Below are 25,123 nucleotides of genomic sequence, written 5' to 3' on the forward strand. Positions count from 1 at the left end.
TATCTTGCATTTTTTCCGCGGAGAGATCCCCCATGGGTTTATTTAAATTTGTTTCTTCTGCTTATAATAAAGGGATCTGGACTGAATACTTGAAAGGTGGACTGTTACCATTTAATCACCAATAATTGAAGGCAGAGCAGTGTCTGTGTCCCAGGTCTGTGCAGCTTTTTGTGGGACATAGCTTTTTCAGGCATAAATGGAACCAGGAATCTCTTGTGTCCACGTTTGACTTCTAAGGATGAATAAAGTGTCTGGGCTTATACTCCTCTTACATCAGAGGAATAGTTCAAGTCCTTCATGAGCTGAAGTGTTTTGTGCACTGTCCCCACTGTGACTTGTCCTGCAGGATGTGGTGTCTGCCAAAATCTATCAACTTTTTCTTCTTAAAACACAGCCTGTAATAGGATATCTATTTTACAAGAGTGAAACCTCCTATGACAGATTAGGTGAGAGTCTGAACTGTTACAACTTACTATTAAACATGACTGCTAAAATGATCTTTTTTCTTTAAAAAGCACAATATAATCTCATCAGAGAAGAAAATGCACTGTCTTTGTTCACAGTTAAATTGTGCTCTCCAGGGCATAGTTTATAGTTAAATTGTGTATCTTCAGGGACGCTGCACAGGGAAGTTTGTGAGCTTCCCCAGAGCCTCAGCACTTCTTGAAAATTCAGACACTTTATTAATCAAAGCAAGATTCCTCCTGTGCTATTAGTGCACTTTATTACCACTTGCAAAGGTCTGTAACTCAGGTTTTAGTTGTGCAGTGTCTTCAGAACTGCTTTTCACAGTCCACAGTAGAAGTAGGCAGAGCTAACACCTTTTTTTAGACAATCTTCTACCTACAAACTTTGTCTTCCATCGCCTGATTATTGTAGCTCTATAGCAACACTATCATTACAGCACAATAGTTACCAGGATTTGTAACCTGAAATGGAACATTTATGCAGCAGAACCTGAAAAAAAATCAACAAATTAAACAATGCCACTGAATCCTAAGCTTCCATGACATCAGGAGGTCTAATAAAAGATGGAATATCTGCCTACATATGTTGCCTTCCTCACAGACATTGATCAGTCCAGCTGCAATGTTAGATGTTACATTTTCTTCAGTAAATTTGAAAGGGATTATGACATAGTGCATTTCACTGATTGGTATTCAAAGAGCCTTTTTTTTTTTTAAATCAGGTCATAAAGTCCAAGAGGGTGAAGCAGACAGGAATGTCTAGAATGTCTAGACAATTCCCTCATAGGTTCATATTTTTCAGAATCAGCTCCAAAAGCTGGTAGATTCAAAAATCTTGTTTAATTCTGCCACATTGTTGTGGCTTTTAAGCAGACCTTATATCCGCTTAATAAATAAGTAGTGGGTGTTAGTATTCTTTGCAAAAATGTTTGCTTTTCTATAAAACCCTGATGGTTTGGGTTGGAAAAGGCCTTAAAGATCACTCAGATCCAAAGAAATTGTTGCAGATACCGCAACCGATGTGGTGGTTTGAGTGGGAGTTAAGAGGTGACTCGTGAAGCAGCTTTGCACTGATGCTCAAGGGCCTCTCCATCAGCGACCCCGCCCAGCCCAGAGGAAACCTGAGCATATCAAAGGTGCGAAATCAAGGATTAAAGAGCACCAAACGCCTCTCTCAGCAGATCAGCAGCGAGGCGGGTTCTGTGGCCGTGCCATAATCCTCCTGGGACGGCATTAGGGAACGGCGCGGAGGGGATCTCGCCGGCCGCGGGCAGCGCTGGCCGGTGCTAAGCGGTGCCCGGTGGTTGTACAACTGCCCCATTTTCGTGTGCTGTGCTTTTGTACTCGCATCAAAATATGTAACTGTGTGGGATGAAAGGAAACGGCAAACTGGATTGCGCCGTAATCCCAGCTGAAGCGCTGTCTTCACAAAGATGTAAACTGAAAAGCTTTGGGCCTCTTGCAGGCAGAAGAAACTTGTAATACATGAACGAGCTGTCCCTGAAGAGCATATTCTCCGCCTCTCCGCGGTTTGATCATTTTGCTTCCCAAAATATCTCCCGCGCTTCAGCATCTCCCGGGAGCCCGTGGCTGGAGGGAGCGGTCTGTGGCACTGCTCCGGGGACAGGCCCCCCTCACACTGGCCCGCCTTCCCCGCGTCTCCCCGTCCCCAGCAGTGGGGTGCCAGAGCACAGCCCACCCTCGTGGGGACCCTCGCTGGGGGACAGTCACTGTGAGAGCCTTGCCGAGGGACGCTCTTGGAGGGACAGTCACTCAAGGACTTTCACTGAGGGACCATCTTTGAGCGACCTCCTTTGAGGGACAGTCAGTGAGGGATCCTCTCTGCGGGAGCCTCGCTGCGGGGCAGTCACTAAGCGACAGTCACAGAGATCCTCTCGCTGGCGGCCTCTGCCCGCCGCCGCCGTCGCGCCTCAGGCGAGCGACACGCCCGACAGCGCCTGGCCCTCCTGCCGCCCGGCTTTTCCCCTTCTGCCATGGCCGCTCTCCCTTCCCCCGCCCCAGCTGCCGCTCCGTCCCGTCCCTCAGCCGGCCCCTCTCGGCCGCCGACGGGGGAACGGCGACAGGGCGGCGCGGGGCAGGGTCTGACCGGGCGGGCTGAGGGGAAGCCGGGCAGAAACAACACTTTTCCATGCACATTCACTTTTTAATATATATTAGACATATATATTTATTTTATTTTATTTTTTATTTATCCTCCTGCGCTTTCCCCGCGGGCGGCGGAGGCGGGGGGGGGGGGGGGGGAGGCCGGGCCGGGTTTCCCGGCGCTGAGGCGGCGGCGGCGGCGGGCGGGGGAGGGGCGGGCGGGCGCTCCCGCCGCTGCCCCAGACAGTGGGCGGGGCCGGCGCGCGCCGCCGGCGGGTTCGTGCCCGCGCGCCGCCGCCGCCGCCGCCGTCTCGGTCTCCGCAGTGAGGTCACGGGTGGGCGGCGCGAGCGCGGCGCCTGTTCCGCTCCCCGCGGCCGCCGGAGCCCCCGCGGCGCCGGGTGAGCAGCCGGGGAACTTACTGGGAACGGCGGGGAGCGGGGCGGCGGAGCCGTGGGGGAAGGGCGGGAGCGCCCGCCGGGGGATGGGAGGGAGCGGCGGCTGCGGAGAGGCGGCGCGGGGGCGGCGGGGAGAAGGGGAGCGGGGTACCGGGGTCGGGAGGCGGGGAGGGACGCGGGGGCGGCGGAGCGGCGCGGTACGGCTGGGGACAGCGGGGAGCCGGACAGGGCGGAGGGGCGAGCCCGGCGGCGGGAGGGGGAAGGGCTGAGCCGTGCCCGGAGCGGTGCCGGCGGGGCCGGGGTGAGTCACGGCGCGGGAGGGAGCGGCGGCGTGCGGCGTCCCGGGAGGGGCTGCGGGGCGAGGGGTCGGTGCCCGGGATGTGGGGGCAGGTGCCCGGCTCGCCGGGGCGCCCGTCCTTTCGGGCGTGCACGCCGGGAGAGCCGCTCCGGACCGCCCCCTCCCCCGCCGGTATCGCCCATCGGTCGGGGGCTTGTCCCGGTGTTCCGCAAGTTACTGGGAAATGCGCCCTGCCTCTGGCAGGGAATCCCGGATGGCTTGGGTTGCAGGGGGCCTTAAAGCTCATCTCCTTCCAACCCCCCACTCCGCCACGGGCAGGGACGCCTTCCACTATCCCAGGCTGCTCCAAGCCCTGTCCAAGCTGGCCTTGGGCACTTCCAGGGATGGGGCAGCCACAGCTTCTCTGGGCAGCCTGTGCCTCACTGCTATCACAGAGAATAATTTCTTCCTTGTATCAACCCAAAACCTTCCCTCTCTCAGTATAAAGCCATTCCCTCTTGTCCTGTGACTCCTGTCACATTTTCGCCCTTGTCAAAAGTCCCTCGCAGCTCTCTTGAAGCCCCTTTAGGTACAGAGCAAACTCTGGGATTGCTTGTGATCGGGCTTCTCTCTTTCACAGGTTATCAGGAAGGACGGGCAGAACTCTGTGCTAGCACACGGCATGCATCCAGCCCATGGCCTGGATCTCACCTCTATTACTAATAACTTGGGCTGGGAAAATTCTGACACACGCCAGTGACATCTGGGCGAAAGGTGACTCTCTAGGGACGTTCAGTTTTTGCCGTCGATCTGGATCAGCCTTCAATTTCAGGATTTATTTCTGAACTGCCATAGTAGCTGTCACAGTGGTGGTGGTGAAATCATAAAGCTGGCAGCACAATAAAGCAAGCCCTTAAGATTGTGTTTGATCTCTGGGAGCTGAAAGTGCTGAATAAAATTTTCACACAACTTAAACTACGTTTTGGATCAGTTTCGTTAAGATTGACATTCTTCTAACTGAACCCATTTTTCTATTTTAATATTTAAATAGAGACTTATTTGAAAAGACAGTATATTTTTTAAAGGAAAAAAACGATTGAGGATGAACACGCATCAGCGCATCGTTTTTTATTAAATTGCTGGACAAGACTACTGTGTAAAGTAGTGGCTAGGGTATGAAGAAAACCTTTTGTATACATATTGCATTGGGGTTTTTATATTATAAAATTGAACAAATAACTAAGAAAATAGTGTAACCTCTCCATTAGTAATTTTATGGTATTACATGCAAAATGGCTTACAGTTTTTACTGTTGGATGCTGAAGAAGATGTTTTAGGGAAAGGAGCGTGCAGCTCCAAGATCACATGAAGCTATTTTTTATATAAAAAGCAAGAAAATGCACATTCAGGACTGGCTTAATTAAAGCTCAGTGTTTAGCAATGGAAAGCCCACAGATAAACTTCCAACTAGGTCTGGTTTCAGACCAAAAAAGGAGCAGGATCCAAGAGGATGGGAGTCCTCCACTGAAAAAAGCAATGACCGAAATGCATGTAAATAACAAAGTACAGGTAGTAATAAATAAATTGCCAACAATAAAGAAGGAAAACCTGGATGACTACGGTGAAACTCCGGTGGAGGCTGATGGGGAAACTGCTAAGCCAAACAGTGCTTCACTATCTGAGCCTTTGAGTTTAAATCCAGGTTTGAAACACACGTTGGCACAGTTCCACCTGAGCAGCCAGAGTTCGCTGGGTGGACCTGCAGCTTTCTCAGCTCGGTATTCCCAGGAAAGTATGTCACCCACTGTCTTCCTGCCTCTCCCATCACCACAAATCCTCTCTGGTCCTCTGCTCATCCCTCCAGACAGCTCCACGGAACTCACGCAGACCTTGCTGGAGGGGGAATCCATCTCTTGTTTTAAAGTTGGAGGAGAAAAAAGACTTTGCCTGCCTCAAGTGTTGAATTCGGTTCTCCGAGACTTTTCCTTGCAGCAGATCAACACGGTGTGTGATGAGCTCTATATCTACTGCTCAAGGTGCACTTCTGACCAGCTTCACATTCTGAAGGTTTTGGGAATTCTTCCGTTCAACGCTCCGTCCTGCGGGCTCATTACGCTGACGGACGCTCAGAGACTATGCAATGCTTTACTGCGCCCTCGCACTTTCCCCCAAAGTGGCAGTTTCCTCCCTGCTAAGAACACCCTGGCCCAGCTGAAAGAGACTGGCAGTGCCTTCGAAGTAGAGCATGAATGCCTGGGCAAGTGCCAGGGGTTGTTTGCACCTCAGTTCTACCTTGCCCCGGATGACCCGTGTATCCAGTGCTTGGAATGCTACGGGATGTTCTCACCCCAGACCTTCGTGATGCATTCTCACAGATCCCCGGACAAGAGGACCTGCCACTGGGGGTTTGAGTCGGCCAAGTGGCACTGCTACCTGCACATTAACCAAAAATACCTGGGCACATCAGAGGAGAGAGAGCTGAAGCATCTCTTGGAGGAAATGAAGGAGAAATTCAGCGAGAAAAATCAGAAAAGAACTCGGTCCAAAGTAAGTTCACCTGGTGTAAAATTCCCAGATGTCTTTCTGCTCACACGTAAATACTTGTTTTAGAAGCGCATTACTTGGCTTTTCTAAGTGGGAATACTTGTCACATCAAGCCTAAGTTAAATCTGTGAGAGCTTCACCATGGAAATAACATTTCTCATTAAGAGGGGTGGTAATTTCTTTCCTCTTTGGGCTGCAAGTAACCATTCGGGGTGGCTTGGCTTTGTTGGTTCTTGTTCTGTCCTAAGGTATACAGACTCTGGAAAATTCAGGCTATTGTGAAAATTTTCATTCTCCCATTTGACCTTTGAGTAGGTTTTAATGCAGTGTGTGCTGCAGCAGCTGAGCAAAGCAGAAAGGAGCTTGAAAATCAAGTATTACAAATGAATTCTTCATTTGTTGTTTGTACTCCAGCATGCACACGTAGTCTGGATGGCAACCTGGCTTGCTGGCCACCCATCTCATGACTTGTGTGCAGGGTAATGGTGCTTTGCTAAATGGCTATTTAGAAGCCCAAAGTCTGCTTGTTCAGCAAGAGTTTTCTGTTTAAACCACTTGTGCAGTAAAATATGCCAAAAAGAGGGGGTTTTAAGCAGCCCAAGTAATGAGCTGTGGGCCGGTATCTTGACAATAGTTAATAATAGACATCTTATTTTTTCCTAAAATACTGCTGCAAGTCTGTGCTGTGGTTCCAAAATACAGAGTTTATTTGTCCCTTGGAGAGCTTCTACTTTAAATAATAGGACAAGCAGCAGAGAAACATTAATATCATAGATGTTCCCATTCATAGAAAGCACAATTTTGGGGTGTAATTTAAACTTTAATAGGCTTTTAATGGTTTCTGCCCCATAACAGTTTCTTTTCAGTGTATTCAGTGTTTCTGTGTCTGTTTGATGGCTGCTGGTTTGATGATAAATCCATGTTGCCTGTTGGATGTTTTGTGGTGGATTTCAAAATAGCAGCAAGAGCAGCGCAGATGGTTGAGCCCAAAAAGGGGTGCTATGAGCTGACACCTTTCAGCACAAATTTCTGAAAAGTTGGTGTTGCAGGAAGGCTGACTGTAGTAACAGGTATTGTTACAGTGGTGCCAGTCTGCAGGAAGAGATTTTACCAGCAGATTCCCATGGAAGTCTGCATTATGGCATGCTTCCACATGCTGAATTATTTGAAGATGCAGTCTCCTAGCAAAGAGACTTTGCTTTTCAACTGATAAAGACATGTCAGTCTTTATTCTTGCAATGCCAGTGTAGGAAATGGACTACAGCATGGTGGATGCATCAGTGGAAATAGTTTTCCATGTTCACACCTATGAATGCTGCTTCTCTTCCCACAGCAGCAGATTTCAGACAATGAGATCTTTCAGTTTCATGTGCAAAGATGAAAAAAACCCAGCTGAAAAGAGCAGTGGCAGTAATATGGACTGGACTGGTGGAAACGAAATTGTAAAACTTTCTGCACTCTTCTGTTGCAGACATGTGTAGTTCTTTCTTACAAAGCAATGTGTGAAACCAGAGTCAGAAGCTGTGAAAACCTGAGCAAAGTACAATGGTGGGGGAGGTTTTGGGGTTTTTTTTTTTGTCCTGTGGATATTCATCTGGGAAGTACAAAAGAGTAGAAGAGTTTAAGAGGGCAGTGCTGGAGTACAGTTTCCCTTTCCTTGTCCTGAGGGAGTTTAGGCTGCTTCAGAGAATCACAGAACGGTTTAGGTTAGAAGGGACCTTAAAGATCATCTCATTCCACCCCCCTGGCCTGGACGGGGACACCTTCCTCTAGCCCAGATTGCTCACAGCTCCATCCAGCCTGACCTTGAACACCTCCAGGGATGGAGCAGCCACAACTTCTTTCCCTCATTTCTGTGTTGTGGGAGAGGTATCAGGTACAAGACATTCCTTTTCCTTACACTCCTAAGGGAATTTATGTGCAGGATGTTCTGTTTGCTGTTCTGTCACCTCCTCACCACCTTTGCTGAGTCAGTCCTCAGAAGTGCTGACACATCCTTTGTGGTTGTCTTGGAGGACCCAGGAAGAACAGTTGCCCTTGGCTAGGTCTTTCCCCAGGTAGTAATAATGAATTAATGAAATCCCACAGTCTTTGGAGCATCCTAGATGCTATGCTTTGCCTTTCTTAACATTTCGCTCTGAGTTTATTCACCTCACAGTGCAAATACACTTTTGTTTCAATATTTTAAGAGCAAAGTACTCTTGAGATTAATTCCTTTCTTTTCTTTGTGCTAACAAGAAAGCTGTAAGCTGTGTGCTTGATTGTCATAATTTTCTGTGGAGTTCTAGACTGCAGTGCAACATCCACTTGCTCTTCATGGAACAGCTGTCACCGAGTCTCTGCTGATTCCTGTGCTGACAGATCCTTGTTCCTTTTGACTTTGCGACAGTTTCTCATCATCTCTGCACTAAAACTTTGCCTTGCTTCTCAGGCTGATTCCTTGGGCTGATCCTGGTCCCAGTGTGTGTGGGAAATCTCACAGTGTGGGGATTTTATAAATCCAATCTCTGCTAAAACTACTGGCTTAATGATTTCACTGAAATCATTACTTGCCTATATATTTTTTTTTCCTTAAAGAACAGCTTTGTCCAGCTAGCCTTAAAGAAAAAGAAGTAATTTTTCATGTAACCCTTTTGAACAGTTTGAGTAGAAGGAATTCAATTCAACTTGTTGTGTTTACAGAATTTTTTAAGAGCATCTAAAATAAACAAATTGTTGGGTAATGAAATAGATGTATATATATATATATATATATATATATATATAAATAGATGCCTTATTTCATTTACCTGAATGGTGAGGGAAGAATCCTGTTAGAAAAAGACTTCATTTATTTATGGTAGTATTTAATTTTCTTTCCTTAAGTAAAAATTTGATTGCATGCTGTGAAAGTCATTTGCAAGATTCACACTAATGAGTAGACAGTAAATTCAGTTTCCACTTGAAATAGGTAAAAAAAAAAAGGGCAAAAATCTGACCTAGTAATTTGAAAATAGAGATGACCTGATAATTTCATATGTAAATATATGAGCATGTTAAAATGTGAGTCCTGAAATATGGACAAATGTGATCTGAAGCTAAAATCAGATCACTGCATACTAGCTGCAGTATAAGTAGATTATATGTGATTATTTAAATTATTAGAATGATCTGAGTAAGTAGAAAAAACTTGGCAAGTGTCAGGATGAGGCCATTTTTCTAGAGATTATTCAAATCTTTTTTATTTATTTAAAGCCTTTTCATGAATTTACAACTTCCTTGTGCCCTCCCTTCCTTTCTGTCTGTGTTGGAACTGCAGGGGTGGAGTTGAATTTCAGTTTCATTGTGAGAGCTGAGTTTGGTGGGGTGGGAGTTTTGGTCAGAATGGGGCAGGTGGGGTTTGGTCGGGGCTGTTGGATTGTGCAGACCACAGCTCAGGTCACAGCCAGGGATGAAGTTCTCTAAAGGTTTATTCCAGGGTGTGTAAATACAAACCTTTCTGATAATATAGCACATAGGAAGTTGTGGAGATATTAGAACACTACATAAAGGTTTCAATACAGGATTATGTAACTTTCTCAGCTTCATGGGCTGTTTTTAAATTGAGCAGCCTGTGGAAGGGACTGCATCTGGCTGGAATGATGTTGGCTTACTTTGTAGCAGCCTGTATGGTGCTAGGTTTTGGATTTGTGGCTAAAACTGTGGCTAACATACCAATGGTCTGGCTACTGCAATAAAAACCAGGATAGAAGGAGGAGAAAGAGGGTTTGGCATCCAAGGTGGAGGTTGTTTGAGGGTAGCTGGGCAGTTGTCTGAAGGAGGGACTGAGCCATGTCCTTTGCTTCACTTGTGTTTTTCTCTTTCCTTCACCTCTTAAACCAACTTTATCCTGATCCAGGAGCTTTCTTGCTCTTTTTCCCTTCCATGCCCTGGGGATGATGCTGAGGGAGCAGCTCTGTGGGTGCTTGGCAGCTGCCTGGGGTCAGCCAACCACACCCTACCCAAAACCCCACATCCCAAGGCTGTTCTAATACAGTGAAATTATGAATCAATTCCTTAGCTCTGAGAATATTGTAAATATGTGATGAGACACATTTGGCTTGAAATTAAGAGCAACTTTGCAGGGGAGCACCAAGTATCACCAAGAATTTTAAGTAAAGAGTAGTTCCAAAAACATTTCTTGAGATACACAGAACAAGAATTGTTTTCCAAATGCAAAATACACAGAAGTTTTTAAGATTGTATATTCTGATGCACCTGAGTAAATTTTGTTTGCTACTGCAAAGGGAATGGCATTTTCATGTTACTGGGAACAGCTTTGCCTGCTTGTGTAATAAAAATTGGTGATGACTGAAGGAAGTTATGTCCCTGGAATACCAGCACACTGTTCCATTTAATTTTGAAATAAAGTCTCTGGCAGGTGCTTACTTTATATAGACACATTATTACAAAAGGCTCCTACAACCTTTTGGGAATCCTAGTTTCTACTTTCTGTTCTCCCAAGCTGGTTTAGTAGAGTCTTGGAAACTCAGCAGAGTTTTTTAGATAGGTCTGTAAAGACATTTTCTGTTAATTTCATTGCTCTTTTGTGCACAATGGTAAATTGGAGATCAAAGAAAATTCTGTGGTTTGTATCATGCTGCATCTTTGCCAAAGACACCCCATTTTCCAGTGCCCCAGTTTCTCTGGTGTATTAATGGTGTAAATGCCATTTCTCTGAGGAGTGTTTATGAAAATGTGAATAACCAGGTTTCAATTATCAGTTTATTTGCTTTCCTTTAGGCAGAACCACAGCAGAACCTGGAATTATCACAGTGGTATCCAGTTATAAAGCAAGAAGCAGAAACTGATCCTCAACCACCTTCCTTTTTCCACCCCAGGTAAATCGAGTTTCCTATGTAGAACTATAAACACTGACAAGTATTCAAATACTTTTGGCTATTTAGGAAACCAGAACTCTTAGGAAAACTCTTCAGGTATCACACAGGAATGATTTAACCCTCAATTTTTATGCATTTCTTAGTGTAAATACTAATGAACTGCTTGTGAGTGTTTTTTTGGTATAGGACTCAAGCTGTGACCTGTGGGTGTTCTTCAGCAGGCAATACAATTGAGATGTAATTAAAATTTCCCCTTTCTTAGTAGAAATGACAGAGGTAACTTTTGATCTTTGATATTGTAATACAATGCATGCATGTGGAAAGCTGCACAGGGCCTATTTACCATGAGAACAACTTAATTTCCTTTCAGAAAAGACTTCCAAGAGGTGTTTGAAGGCTTTCTTCCACAGTGGGACAAGGGCTGCAGCTGAATTGTCTGAGGGCTGGTTTCCTGGTTTTAGAAACCAAGTGCATTTCCTTGACTCCTTACCCAGTTTGTCACCTGCAGCAGCGAGGGAAATGGCTTTTCTTGATACTCCTCTTGCCCTCACCCCCTGTGGTTGCCCAGGTCCTGAATTTGGGTCAGAGCAGACCCTTTTTGGTGCACACACATCACACTGGTTCCCACGCAGAGAAGGGAGTGGAGGAACTTCTGTGATGGGCCCTCGTGTTGTGTTTCTGCTAGTGCCTTCCTTCAGAACCAGGAGGAAGGGAAGTGTTGACGGCAGCAGTTGAACTCCAATGACGCTGGTGATCTTGGCACTGACCTGAACACACCTGGGGCTCTCTTCCCTCTGTACTGAGCTGAGGGAGGGACACAGGGATGCTCCCTGGAGTCCAGGAGCTGTGAAAATCCAAATGGGCAGCTCAGTGTACTTGGGAAGGAAGGTCCAGCATTGGTCTCAGATGTGCCCCAGGACTGTCAGAGCACAGCTTTGTTACTTAAGTGAGGTGCTCATTCCCACTTCACTGATCACCTCCCCATCCTCCATTGCTAATATAAGGATTATGAAAATGCTGGAGAGTCTGGATTCAGTGGCATTCTAATTTCACTCTTTGAATTTAAATGAAGTCTTGATATGATGTACTGTAATTTTTTTTAATCAGCAATGTTTGGAAAATCTACTTGTTTGATAGCCTCAAAACCTTATCTAGATAATCTACTCAGTAGAGATTAAGTGGGTCGTTAGGCTTTCCTTTTGCGTAGGAAAAATTTAAAAAGGATGTGCTTATTTTTCAGTGATGCTTTCACAGTTTGAAGTCATGTTAAATTAAGCTTACTGCTCTCAACCAGCCATCATTTATTATGTCTTACCTTTCACTATGAGTTTTATTCTTCTGCTGTTTTTTTCAGTTACTACCTTTACATGTGTGATAAAGTGGTTGCCCCAAATGTGTCTCTTGCATCTCAATACAAAGATGTTGCAAAAACAACGGTAAAAGCTTCCGAAGTTAATAAATCTTCACCTGGGCAGTCAGAGAAGAAGCTCAGTAGTGGAAAGCACAAAAAAACTGCCTCCTATCCAGAGCTTTCTCTTGAAGAACAGGAAAAAATTGACATGAAAACTGGGGTGGAGCAGCCAATTAAACGTTTAGGTGAGTAGTGAAAATTACATTGAAGGCTTTGATTTTTATACCACAGAATTTTGGAAAGCTTTACACTGAGCTAGAATTTTGTGATGCCACTTCAGGTTTCCACAAATTCCCTCCACCTTTTTGTAATCTCAGTTTTCTTTGCATTTTTTTCACTCTGGAATTTGAACTTTCTGTGATTATTGTCCTCTTGTTTTCTCCTGTGTAGATCCTCCTGTGTCAACTCGTTCCGCGAGAGGTGCAAAGTCTGAGCGCGTTTCTTCCAAAATCCCCAGAGACTCTGGCTGTGGTGAGGGAGGTGCTGATGCACGAACCTTGTCCCCCACGCTCATGAAGGACATCAGCTGTGAGGATGACAAGGGAAGGATCATGGAAGAAGTCATGAAAACCTACATCAAGCAGCAGGAGAAGCTGAACACGATTTTGCGGAGGAAGCAGCAGCTCCAAATGGTACAGTGGCAGTCTGAGTGCGTTTCCCCCTGGGCAGCAGGGAGCTGGTGTGGGCTTGCTGGCTGCACATCAACATCACATCATTTAGATTGCATCATTTAGAAACACCAGAGCACACAGATCATCTCTCTCTCAGCTTAAATCCAGACACCAAATCTTCAATATCCCTTATGCTCATGAGTTTTGAGCCCACTGATAAGTGGTGTCTCTTCAGTTTGCAGCTGTTGGGTCCAAGCAGCTCCTGCTTTTGCTGAATGCTCTAAAATGTCTCAATTTTAGGGTTTTAAAGACACAGATATCGGTATTCTAGGAATGGTCTTATCCACTTCCATGTGTAAAAAAGAACACCATTTTCCTATTCCCATTTGCTAAGCCGTGCTTTTAGGGACTTTATTTTTGGTCTTTTCTTTAATAATGGATTATTTTAGAAGCTGGTGTTCATTTGTGACATTTCTGTTTTCTGAATTCAGTGAAATACTGTCTTTGCTTCTTGCGTCCATGGAACAGACCTAATATTTTAATTTATTTTAATGTTAATTGCAGAATCTAGGAGCTCAGGTAGGGCCCTAGAGCTGCTACTTTAAAGTTGTTTTGCTGTCGGAGGTAAAGCTTGTAGATAAGTTTAAAAAAAATATGAGTTTAAAAATATCAAAATGTCAGTGGACAAAGAAATCAAACACTTCATTTTGTTTTCTGATGCTGCAATTCTTGCATCTTCAAAGTGTATTTTAGTGAATCGATGCTGCTGCTTCCTGAGGTTCAGTGCTGCAAATGCAAATTTGTTTCTGAAAGCTCCATGTACTTGGAAGTAGAAGTAATTTCTTAAAAATTAGATGCATGTTACAGAATTCCATGCTGTCATTGATAAGTAGATAAATACCATTATCAGGCTGTTGTTATTGGTAGTTACAAGTGGTCTTTTTGGCCTCGTTGGTTCCAGAAACACTTTTAAAGTGAGGTTTTTCTACTTTTCTGGTGTTAGAAGGAAGGAGTACATGATCTTGATCTTTCTTTACAGGAAGTGGAAATGTTAAGCAACTCTAAAGCTATGAAGGAACTGACTGAAGAGCAGCAGAATTTACAAAAAGAACTCGAGTGTTTGCAAGCAGAGCATGCACAAAGAATGGAAGAATTTTATTTTGAGCAGAGAGACTTGGAGAAGAAACTGGACCAAGTGATGAAGCAAAAATGTAGCTGTGACTCCAATTTGGAAAAAGATAAAGAAGCTGAATATGCAGCACAGGTGAGAAGGGAAGGTTTATTTCAAACAAAACATGTTTTGTGTATCAGGAAATTGTGAAGGTGTTGTTCAGCCACCTTAAGGTTTCGTTTTCTCTGTGTGTTCTGACACCACAGACAGATACCAAAATAGGTCGGTGACAGCAATATTTATTTTCCTGTTCCTTGACTGAAACTGAGGTAGAATGTAACTTACAGAAACATATGATATTATTGATGAAATATTAAATTTAAACATGAGGTCTGTTACATCCTCATTTAAAACAAATTCTGGTTTTAATGTATATAGGCTTGCCCATGATACGGACTTAAACATTATTACTATTTTATGTAAAAAAAAAAAAAATTCCAAACCTCTGAACCTTCTTTTTGTCAGATTAGTAGCATACCTTGCTGCTCCTCATTTTCCTTGCTGGTAGAACCTTCTGTAGTATCTGATAAGCCCCTTCTGGGCTCTACCAAAACATTTGGCCAAGAGTTTTCTTGGAAATGAAAATCATATTGGTGTCTCTTATTCTTGCCTTTTGGATTCATATGTCGAAACCTATGGAGTTGTTTTTTCCTTTCACTTTCCTTTTAGCTTTTACTATTGCTTCTTTATGTTGGAGGTTATTCCAATGGGGAAAAATATAGTTAATGATAAAGGGAACCTTGGAATGCCCCTTTTAAAAATCAGCTGTAGTTATGATTATTTTTTTAATTTTGCATATCACAGAAAACTAGTCTTAACAGGCTCATTTTTAAAGTGAACAAAATCTAAAACTTGAGCTCAGTAGGGCTCTGTGGTCCTTTGTTCACAACTGTGTATATTTCCTGCTCTGACTGACTCAAACTGAGAAACAGGCACTACTTGAGAGACAGGTTTTGATATTTTTGGTGAGTAGGGCAGAGACTTGCATTGTAAATCCTTCTCATGAATTTAATTTCATGACATCCCACTCCACTGATTCCTGGCCTTTGCTGCCAGAAATAATCCTCTCTGACTAAGGCCTGATTTACTAAACATCTGGTACAAGCCCTGTTAGTGCAAGTAACAACGTGTTCTAATTTAGGGAGATCATCATGTACAGCATGTTTTATAGGGCTTGTGCAGCTTACTCCCTTTGGAGAGTGAAAACTGTGGATTGTTCCCCAAGGAGATTGGTTGTGTGTTCCTTTTGAAGTTAGACTTTGAAAACTACATACATTCCTTGTGTAAAAGTTTGCTCTGTTATTACCTCTGTGGTAGATTTATTCACAATGTATAATTTGAACCTTTTTTTTTTTTTTTTTTCTATTTATCACATCTTGCAGTAGATTCTGGTTCCAAGAAGCACCAGAGTTAAACAGAGGTCTTGGGAACAGAGAACTTCCCCAGGTTGTGTATACAGCATTTTAAAAAAGCTGTATTTTAAAAAATCTGATGTGCTCTTGACACAGTTGCCCAGGCTGCCTTTTCTGTCTGAGAACTGTGGACTGGGAGGAACTCTCCTTGTGCATTAAACAGAATTAAGAATTTGGTATTTGCAGCTTGCTCTTCTCCCTTTTAGGCCTGTCTGAATATGCACTGTCTTGTCCCCCTTTTTGCCTTCTTTATTGAAACAGTTGCTCCACCCTGTCAGTCACTGTGGGGCAGAATAACCAGTCCTGGAACCTTTCCTTAGAGCTGGAAATCAAAGCCACAGGCGTGTTGCAGCATGCAGGCAGTGGGCACTGTTGCACTGCAGCACTTCACTGCATCACTTGTGCAGTCAGGACTTGCAGTAACAGCCTGTTGTTGGCTAAGAACTGCTGAAGTATTTCTGATTAAAGAAGTGGGGATGAAATGTGGTGTTTCTCTACAACCAGCAGAGCCATTCCTTCTCCCAGTACGTTCTGTAGCAGTTGGTGAACACCAGTAACACCTTGTGTGTTCCTGCTCTTTCCTTCTCATGAGCTGTCTTCCTAATTCTCAGTGAGAGGGATGCTTAGTGATGATGTACCTCAGGTAGATACCTGTAATTATAAAGGCAAATGGGTTTTTTTACATGGAGTGAGGTCTTTTAGTAAGAAATAACCCCTAGATTAATGGGAGAGAGAGAATAGCTGCTTTCCAGTCTCCTCCCTGTTTTAACTGCTGGTAGCATACTATAAACAATAAGGAACTTTCCCACACTTGAAAAGATGTTTCCAGATGTCCCTGAAAATAATTTTGGTGACATTCTAGCAAGTTTAAGCCTTGCTGTATTTCAGAGAGGAAAAGAATACTTAATTTCAATGTTTAAACACAAAATATATAAAAAAAACATTTGTGTGGACTCAGGTTTTTTATTTGAACACACACACACAGATGGTTATGTTCAAATTTCCTGAATACTTCATTTATACTAAGGAATATCAGAAAACAGTGTTGTTGGTTTTGTTTCTTTAGAAAAAAAGAAATTCCGGCTTTGAAATAAAGAAGTAGTATTTCATCAAGTAAGAGAAATGGACTTGAGAAATGAAAAAATGCAGTTTGTTCTGGGATTTGTGACACATCCAATGCAGACATCACAATTTTCCACAACAGATTCTGTGTGTTATTGACAGTCTGGTGTGACAGTTCATATAGATACAACTTACATGCATTTAAAAATTAGATTTTCCCATTTTTTAAATTATAGTATGATGTTTATGCAACTTTGCACATTGGCATTGTTTGCTAATGGTGTAGCAGGTAAGTGATAACTCCATAACTGCATCATTCTGTTGGACTGAAATACTTGGATGCATAGAGTGGCCATCTGTGACCCTTTGATGTTTACTAAACATCTTGTCTCTTGTGTTTCACAGCTGGCAGAGTTGAGGCAGAGGTTGGATCATGCAGAGGCAGATAGACAGGAGCTCCAGGATGAACTGAGACAGGAACGAGAGGCCCGGCAAAAGCTGGAGATGATGATAAAGGAATTGAAGCTACAGATCCTGAAATCTTCAAAAAATGGGAAAGGAAAATAGAAATTGGAAGAGGAAGCACGACTGTGTCCTTCAAACAGGGTGTTTTGGTTTTCATGATTGTGAACAATTTTTGTGTGCTGAGAGGAAGTGTTCTCTATGGATTTCTATTTCCCAGATAGGTCCAGATCAAGATATACATAGATATAAATAAATAGAGATAGACATTTTTAGATTTTCCTAGCCAATGAAAATCTGCATTGATTTGTACTGGTGTTTTTTTCAAGCAATGAAAAATACGAAACTCTTGATTTAGAGTGACCAGTTTCTGTCTATTTCTAATGCAGTCTTAAGGACTCTACACCTTTAAACATTGTCTGTTAAAACATATGTGGGTATTTTATTTTGCTATCAATTGCACATCCAGTTATGAAAGTACATTAAAAATATCCTCAGTTCTTCAAGGTCTTAAATATTTTGGGTTTCAGTATTCTTGAACTGAGGAAAGTAAAGGCAGCTTTTTGTCTGTAAGGCAGAGCTCAAAATTGCCACAACTGATTGATGGTTGAGTATCAAAAGTGATTTACCAGCATGAGTTTTTCCCATAATTTCATTATGTGAAGTCAGCTGATCTTTTCAGTATTGTCTATTTAACAACTCATTATCAATCTAAGGAGTGTTAGACCCAGCACTTGCTTGCTCTGCTGGAAGAGGAAAACATTAGGGGTTATTTTTTTTGTTTTGTTTTGGTTTTGTGAATTAAAAAATTTGCAATTACAGTGGAATCTTGGGAAGTTAAAAATTCACAAGTTTTCTTCTGTTTTCTTCTAGTACATATGAAAGAAATGTTAATAAAAGGCTTAAAGGTGGGGCTTTTCCTTTTAGAAACTGAGAAAGCTTAACTGTTTTTCAGATATTAATGCTTTCAACAAAAATAATATTTATTAATGAATATGTATTAATTTCTTCAGTACCCTAAGCCTCTACACTTTGAGCTTCTTGCCAACTTGTGGATTTTTCTTTCATTACATGGAACAGGCCTTAACTGACATTGTGATCATAGCTTAAAATATAAAATTCTGAGGTATGGCACTTTGAAAAATCATTTTGATAGTCTCTGTATTTGAATGGCATGGTAGGGTTACCATGAATCAAGAAAATACAGCATGTTTGTTAAGCTATAACATTGGGAAATGTGTAATTGTACAGAATTACTGTTGTATGTATATATATAATGTCTGAGTACTTCTGAAGTCTGGTTCCTAGTGGGTTAAATGCATGGCTAAAGTTGGATGAAGAAAAGCTTTTTTGCACTTCTCTCCAAAAAACTGGATACAGCTGGCAGATGTCAGCTGGTCATGTCAGTGATAGGAATATTTTAACAATTCTAGTGTTTCACAGCATAATTTTAACTTGTACTTTTAGTTTCTGGTTTTAAGGTACTTAAGTTTAACATTCTCTTAATAATTCAGTTAATTTTGGATGAAACCACTAGTAAAAGCCTACATAGATTTTTTTTTTTCCCTCCTCAATGAGTAAAACTGAAAAATCTTTTTTGTTTCTCTGTTAGTGATATAACAAGACTGAATATCACAGAGAAAGATAAAATTGCACATATCTTTAAATTGAATGAGAAATGAGGTGGTAAATTAAACATCACAGAGTCATAGGATGGTTTTTTAAATAATTGTACAATTTTGTTTATGAGCTCTGTGTCATATTTACACTGACAAGGTTAGATGAAAAGAAAAAAAATTTCTTTGTCAGTGTTGAGAATCATAGAATGATTTGGGTTGGAAGGGATCTTAAAGATCATCTAGTTCCACCCCCTCCTGGAAAAGAATACCAGGATTATATTTTTCTCTTCTTCAGCTCCCATCTCCAAATTTTTCCTTTGGAGAAAAAAAAAAAAACAAACCAACAACAAAAAAAAGAAAAAAAAGAAAAACACAAACTAAAAAGGAAAAGGCCTATCTTTGCAGCTTGGTTTGGAGGGAAGGGTGCTGACTAAATGGTTCTGGTTGTGTGTGCACCACTTGCTTTAAAAACAAAACAAAACAATGTTTTGTCGTCCAGCCACCAGACCCGTGGGCACAGGGAGATTGCTGGAGGTGTGATGGCTGGGGAGCAGAGCTCGAGGCTGTGCACTGGGATTGGTGGATCCTGTGTTGGATGGAATGGGAATGGGGAAGTTCCACCTGGGTGCTGCTGAAGGATGGACAGAGCCCCTTTGTGTTGCTTCTCGGTGTTGTGGGGCTGGCTCGGGCTGTGGGTGTGGGTAAAGCCACAGCTCCTCCTCACAGCTGCGGTGGCTGATGCACCACAGCATTTATAGCTTAACTCTTGGATATCTGGAAGCCTCCTGGGATTATTCTGTTAGTAGGATAGTGAATATTCTGTTTCCTTTGGGGTCTTGTCCGTGTTCTTGTCCTGCTCAGATGTTCCCCTTGGCCAGCGGTTGTTCAGCAGTGGCCGTGGAGGGCTGGTGCTGCCCAGGTTCCTGTGCCTCAGCCAGCACTTGGGTCACTGCTGGAGGCTCTGGAAATGCTGTGGCCATCCTTTGTACCAATATTTTCGCTGTTGCAAGAACTCCAGCAGCTATAGGAAGTTTTACCAATTCCAATTGCAGATAAGGCCTCCTGATTATTTTTGAACATCTGTCTGGTAAAGCCAATGGAACATTTATTAAAATGACCTTAAAAGTAGCTTTGTAAATATTCCATTTAGTTAATCTAAAGTTAGAATGCATTTTAAATTATTGTAATCCTCTTAAAATTCTTAAATACTACTTTCAGGCTCTTGACGTAACATAAACAATTTTCATATGTGTAGACTTAATTTTATACTGATTTTAAGTAATAATGTATACATAAATGTGCCATAGACCTTTGTGTGCTCAGTCTCTGAAAGATAGTTTTTTAGCAAATTGTAAATAATGCTCTTCAGTTTTAGAAAAAAATTTATGTTGACCTTTTTTTTGCTACCTTATCCTAATTCTGTTGAATGGTTCATTTTACAGCCTGAACTTGGAATGCACACTTGAGGGCCCTCACTTAAGTGCACACTTCATGGTAGAGACTAAATCAGTCATTAGGTTTTTGCTTTTAGTCACAGCATGCTCATTTTATGTATTTGGTTTGCCTTCAGTCATTGCTTGCTGATCTTTTCAGGCAAGAAGTAAATTTCCCAGGTAGTTGTGACATGAAGCCTGTAGAACAAAGCCCTAAAATTGTCTATAATTTGAAAGTTGCTTTCTTAAACAACTACACCAAGATGGAAGTTGCCTAGTGCACCTTTTGGAATAAGTTGGATTGGAGGTGAATACTTAATTTGCTCCTATACTTTTATAAAAGAGAATTTTAACACGCTTTGTATACTTTAATCAATAAAATATGAGAGCTTAGAGGATAAAACTCTTGTAATTTTGGCAGTCTGGAAACACCTCACTCGTAGTGTAACCAGGTGTCCCTCAACGAAAGAGATTTTTATCTGAATCTCCAAACTTTGTTAAATCTGTGTTTTAGTTTTTGTAAAGCATATCGTTCATTTGGAGTATTTAGATGAATGTAGTTATGTTTCACATTCTTAAACTAATAATTTTATTCTATATTTAATATATTGATAGCTTAGGTGTAAAACCATCTGTACATAGTAAAGGCATAATGCAATTAGTGATGTAGGAAAAGTTGGGTGGGAGCATAAAGCTACTGGTTGGCCTGAAAAGAAATAAGTCTTGGCCTATATTTTAGAAGTCACAATGTTTTATTCATACATTCTTGTTTTGTATTGGGGGAGGGGATAGCTAGAATGTGTTATGAAATTTTTGGAAACCTTTCCTAGCATTAGTTGGGAAGTTGGCCTCAAAATGCTGTCGTGATCAGCTTCCTAGAATTCACTTGTTTGTAGAGTATATATTTTGATTGTCAGTAAAGATAACAACTTTGTATTTTTTCTGCACTTGATTTGTGTAATTAATCCACACAACAGAGTTTTCTATAACATGGTGAAGTCGACAAAAGACATAATTTCTCCTACCTATTAATCTGTGCTTGCAATATTTCAGTAATTGTATTTAAGCCATCGATAGTAAGCAGCAGAAAGCTGCAAATTTCAATTTTCTTTTTGCTCATTACATTTGTAGTGTGAATGTTCATTGGTTTTCTTTACAGAAAGCTTGTAGAATTTTCTATTTGCTGCATATATCTATTTAAAAAATACAGTCATTTTTTAGCTTTTGTTAAAGCAGTTATTGCTTATGAATTGCACGACGATTTTATAGTGTGTCTCCCTTACTTAGGAAATTGTTTTTCAGGGTTAGTGGTTCAGTTGGAAAATGCTTGAAAAATGAGTTTTAAGCACTTCATCAAGCACAGCAAACATGGTATAAAATTTTGCTATTTGAAAATTAATTAAGCATAATGATATCAATTGATTTTTTTTTTCTTCTAAGAGATACCTCACTGAAAGGAAAGCACAGCTGTACTGTATTTAAACAAATTCTAGGAAATAATAAAAAGTTGGTCTGAAATATTTCGTTGCCATCACGTTGCTTTCTGTGATTGACAGAACGTTTTTTGTGTTTTCATCCTCACTCTCTAAAGTATTTATTGCTGTTGACATGCCAGTATAATTCTCTCAAATGACAGAAAGTAGCTGCAAAACAGCTGAGTCCGTGTTAGCTCAAGGCAACAGGTTGAGTGACAATTCTGAAACCACAGGAAAAGCCTGTGAAAAACGATCAGTGCATTCAACAATTTTTAATACTTTGCCAATGATGTACAGTCTTATTGTCAGCGTTGCTGTGGTTGCATCACATGACACACAAAACTGTCCTCTACCTCACGTGAGATTTAACAGATATTTTATATGGTTTTAGTAGACAAGATGCATTTATCTGGTCACTTAGTTTACAAATTTTGAATTATATTTATTGAAACATGACATACTGTGCTCTTAGCTTATACCTCAATTGTATTTTGTGCTGTTATCCATTTCCATGCCTTGTAAATACCTGTATAGATCGTGGACTCAAACACAAATAAAGAACTGTAATGTCAGAACACTTGTTTCTCGTATTTTTGAACACTGACTTCTAAACCTGGCTCTTTGAAGGTGTTTAACTTGGTGCTTTTTCAAGAACAGAGCCTTCCTTGCCTTGATTACAGTAAATTAAAATCTGATTACACCAAAACCTGTTAGCAGAGCTCCCACAGCCTGCAGCAGGTCCCCAGTTCTCTAAAAGGTATTTTAAGCAAAATCTACAAGATAAAGCCGTCCCTCCCCATGGATCCACTTCCTAAAGCTCTTAAGATTCTGTAAAGGTATTGGCACCAAGCTTTCTATGTATCTTGGCATAAATTTGGTGTTTACACCTGAAAATAGAATTCCTTGCTTACTTGGCAAGTTCTCTGGTGCCCAGCTTTGTTGCTGCTTGACTGCTCAAGCAATGTGTGAGTTGTTCACAACTCTCTACCATAGCCCAATAACAAATGAGATTAAAAACACACATTGCCAGATGAAATGCTGAGATTATCCAAAGTTAAAATCAGAAATGAGAATTTTACTCTGTTTGCTGAAAAAATAGTTACTGCTGATGGCGAGTGACTCTCAGGAGTTAGTTTTTGTAAACCGTGTGATTATATTACCTTAACTTTTGCTGCAAATAATATTTTGGAGATTTTCTGGGGGATTTTATTCCTACTGAGAAGATTTTCTTGATGCATAATAAAGCACATTGACACAGCTTTTGGTATATTTGCTTCCCCTCAAAACAGTGCAAATGTACTTTGTCCTTGTATTAAGGAACTCCTCTCCCATATAGGAAATCCTGATGATGTTTCAGATAATTTCAAACCCTTAATGCTACCACGGGCTTGCCTGTATTCTACAGATAAAGAGAGAAAGGAGCAGTATGAACCAGGATAAAGATGAAAATTACAATGATGAGCTCAGCCTTCGGTACAGAACAAAATTAAGAACTGACTGTACCATTTAAACTTGTTTATTTCTGCATCCCATCTTGCTTTTGTGTACTGCTGTGCTTCCAAACAGGGAAGAAACAATAAGGCTAAAAATGTAAAGAAAAAGTTCAAGGTGAGTCATTTGGATGAGAAAGCCCTGGGGTGTTGATAGCTTGGGTAGCTGTGACTAATTGCAACGCCTGTCTTTTGTCAGAGAGAACAATGCAGATCAAGGAAAAACGCTGGGAGTGAAGGGTGAAAAGATTGATTTTTAAGGAGCTCACACTGTTGCTGGAATAAATGCCTGTGTAACACTTGCTTTTAAAAAGGCAGCTTTTAAGGCTATTGCCCAAAGTGTATCAGCTTATTTGGTATATAGCTGTCAAGTCATTCTTGTTCCTTCTTTTAATGATCTTGTAAATCATTGTCCACTTGCCTTATACGAACTTATATTCACTTAACTGTTGGTGGTGTGATTTATAACACTGACAAAATGGTAAATGTCTCCTGTCTCTGTTGACATTAATGAAATAATTCACACTGTGCCCTGTGGGCACCAGCTCGAGTTCTGTTGAACAGTGCTGGTTACCAAAGTGTCAAATTTACTCCTTGCTCCTGCACACTCCTTGATAAATACATTTGTGAAGGAAAACATAGTTAAGAAGCTTTTGTGGTTAAGGAAACCAAAAATGTGGGAGACTGAATTACAGAAGGATGTATATGCCAATGAATACCTTGCAGCATTTTAGAAATACTTACATTGTGCATTAGGATGTGCCTGCTCTATCACTGTGTAAAGTGATTCCAAACTTCAGCTTTGGGGTGAAATCTCTCATCTCCTTTTGAATTCAGGAGGTGACACATGGTCTGTCCAATTGCTCACTCCAAGAAGTGGAACAACACCACTTTCACCCAAGAGGTGACAGGTTTATCTCCCGAATAATAAATTAGAAGGAATATTTTTTAGGGGAAGATTAAATCCATCTAGAACTGACCCCTTGACAACATAAATTTGTGTTTGGTTATCAGCAACAGCACACTCCACCTGAGGTGTGTGCAGTAGAAGGATAGGCCATGCAGGAAGGTGGAATCACATCAGGAAATTTCATGGAAGGCCAGCTGGCAGTTTGGCTTCACAGAAATACCATAAACCAGGTGTAGAAAAAAAACCCAAGAAGCAACCAACAATATAAAACAAATGTGAAAACAACTATTAAATTTATATTTATTAAAAAGCTTCTCTTGAAAAAGAATTCTCGACCATATTGGTAGTGCTCCAGTGTTCAGATAAAGCTTTGACAGAAAGCTGTGACCTCATGTCCTTGAATTTTGGATCTAAGGAGCAGGTGACAAATGATAGTTAGGATGTTCTTGTTCGTGTTTTTCTTCTTAGTTGTTAAAAGAACGGCAAAAACAACCTTGGATGAGGAGCAGGATATATTTAATTCCTAGCGCTTTAAACTCGGAGTGGCGTTTCCCGTATTTCTTTCTCACTGACAGCTCTAGGAGTGAATGAAATTCATTGTTGTGTCACTTTCTTGTCCCCGTTCCCTGCCCGTGCACCGCAGACAGCTCTCCACTAGTGGTCTCTCCAGGCATGCGGCATCCGCCTCGTTCAAACCTTCCCTTCCCAAAACCGCTGGAGGAGGGCACACGGCCATGACATATCCTCAGGGAAGTGCTGGCACGCGAGAACATACATATGTGCTGTGAAAATCCAGAGCGAAGCTAGGAAAATGTCCTGCCTGCCTGTTTCTCCCGATGCAGAACGGGAACATGTGGAGTTTCTCCGCCTCTGCCGTTTTGAAACGGGCTGCTCCTGTTTTATCAAATGTACTAAAATTCATACAGTAAATTTACTCGGACTGAAAGTCTGAGTTAAAAGCTGCTCATTTTAATTTGAGGATTCAAAAGAGGGACTGTGGTGCTGTTAAACACGTATTTAAGACTCAGTCAGTGTTAGTTAATGCTTCTGAAAGCCCAGGCACAGCAGAGAAAGCAGTGGTGGGTCTTTTATATTTTTACAATTACTGGAAACATCAGGAAAGACCCAAGACTGATTTTGTCCCTTTACAGCAGCCGTGCTGATGGCTTTGATGACGAGATCAATTCCACCTCTTGAGTAACTCTGTCCACCACATTCCTCCCCTTACCTTTCCATGAGGACATACCAGCGCGACTATTAAAGTTCAGCTGGCAAACGCTGCCTTAATTTTTCTCCCTCTATGCTAAATTTCGAATAGTCAGACTGCTTGCTTGCATTTGAATAAACCCCTCCGGCTTGTTTTCCAAGCACAGTTGGGTGCGACCGTGCATCTCCTCCTCTGCACACCCTCCTTCCCCTCG

At 41.9% G+C, this 25,123-nt stretch overlaps 1 protein-coding gene across 1 annotated transcript; it reads left to right on the forward strand.

The window, feature by feature from the left end:
- Nucleotides 1-4,493: 4,493 nt before the first annotated feature.
- SKIL (SKI like proto-oncogene) lies at nucleotides 4,494-21,868 on the forward strand. Its single transcript, XM_053952116.1, has 6 exons — nucleotides 4,494-5,790; nucleotides 10,549-10,646; nucleotides 12,001-12,242; nucleotides 12,448-12,689; nucleotides 13,708-13,932; nucleotides 16,719-21,868. Exons 1-6 carry the CDS (start codon nucleotides 4,684-4,686, stop codon nucleotides 16,878-16,880), a joined length of 2,076 nt encoding a protein of 691 aa, XP_053808091.1. The 5' UTR covers nucleotides 4,494-4,683; the 3' UTR covers nucleotides 16,881-21,868.
- Nucleotides 21,869-25,123: the final 3,255 nt, after the last annotated feature.

The sequence above is a fragment of the Vidua chalybeata genome, chromosome 10 (assembly GCF_026979565.1).
Source record: "Vidua chalybeata isolate OUT-0048 chromosome 10, bVidCha1 merged haplotype, whole genome shotgun sequence".
NCBI lineage: Eukaryota > Metazoa > Chordata > Aves > Passeriformes > Viduidae > Vidua > Vidua chalybeata.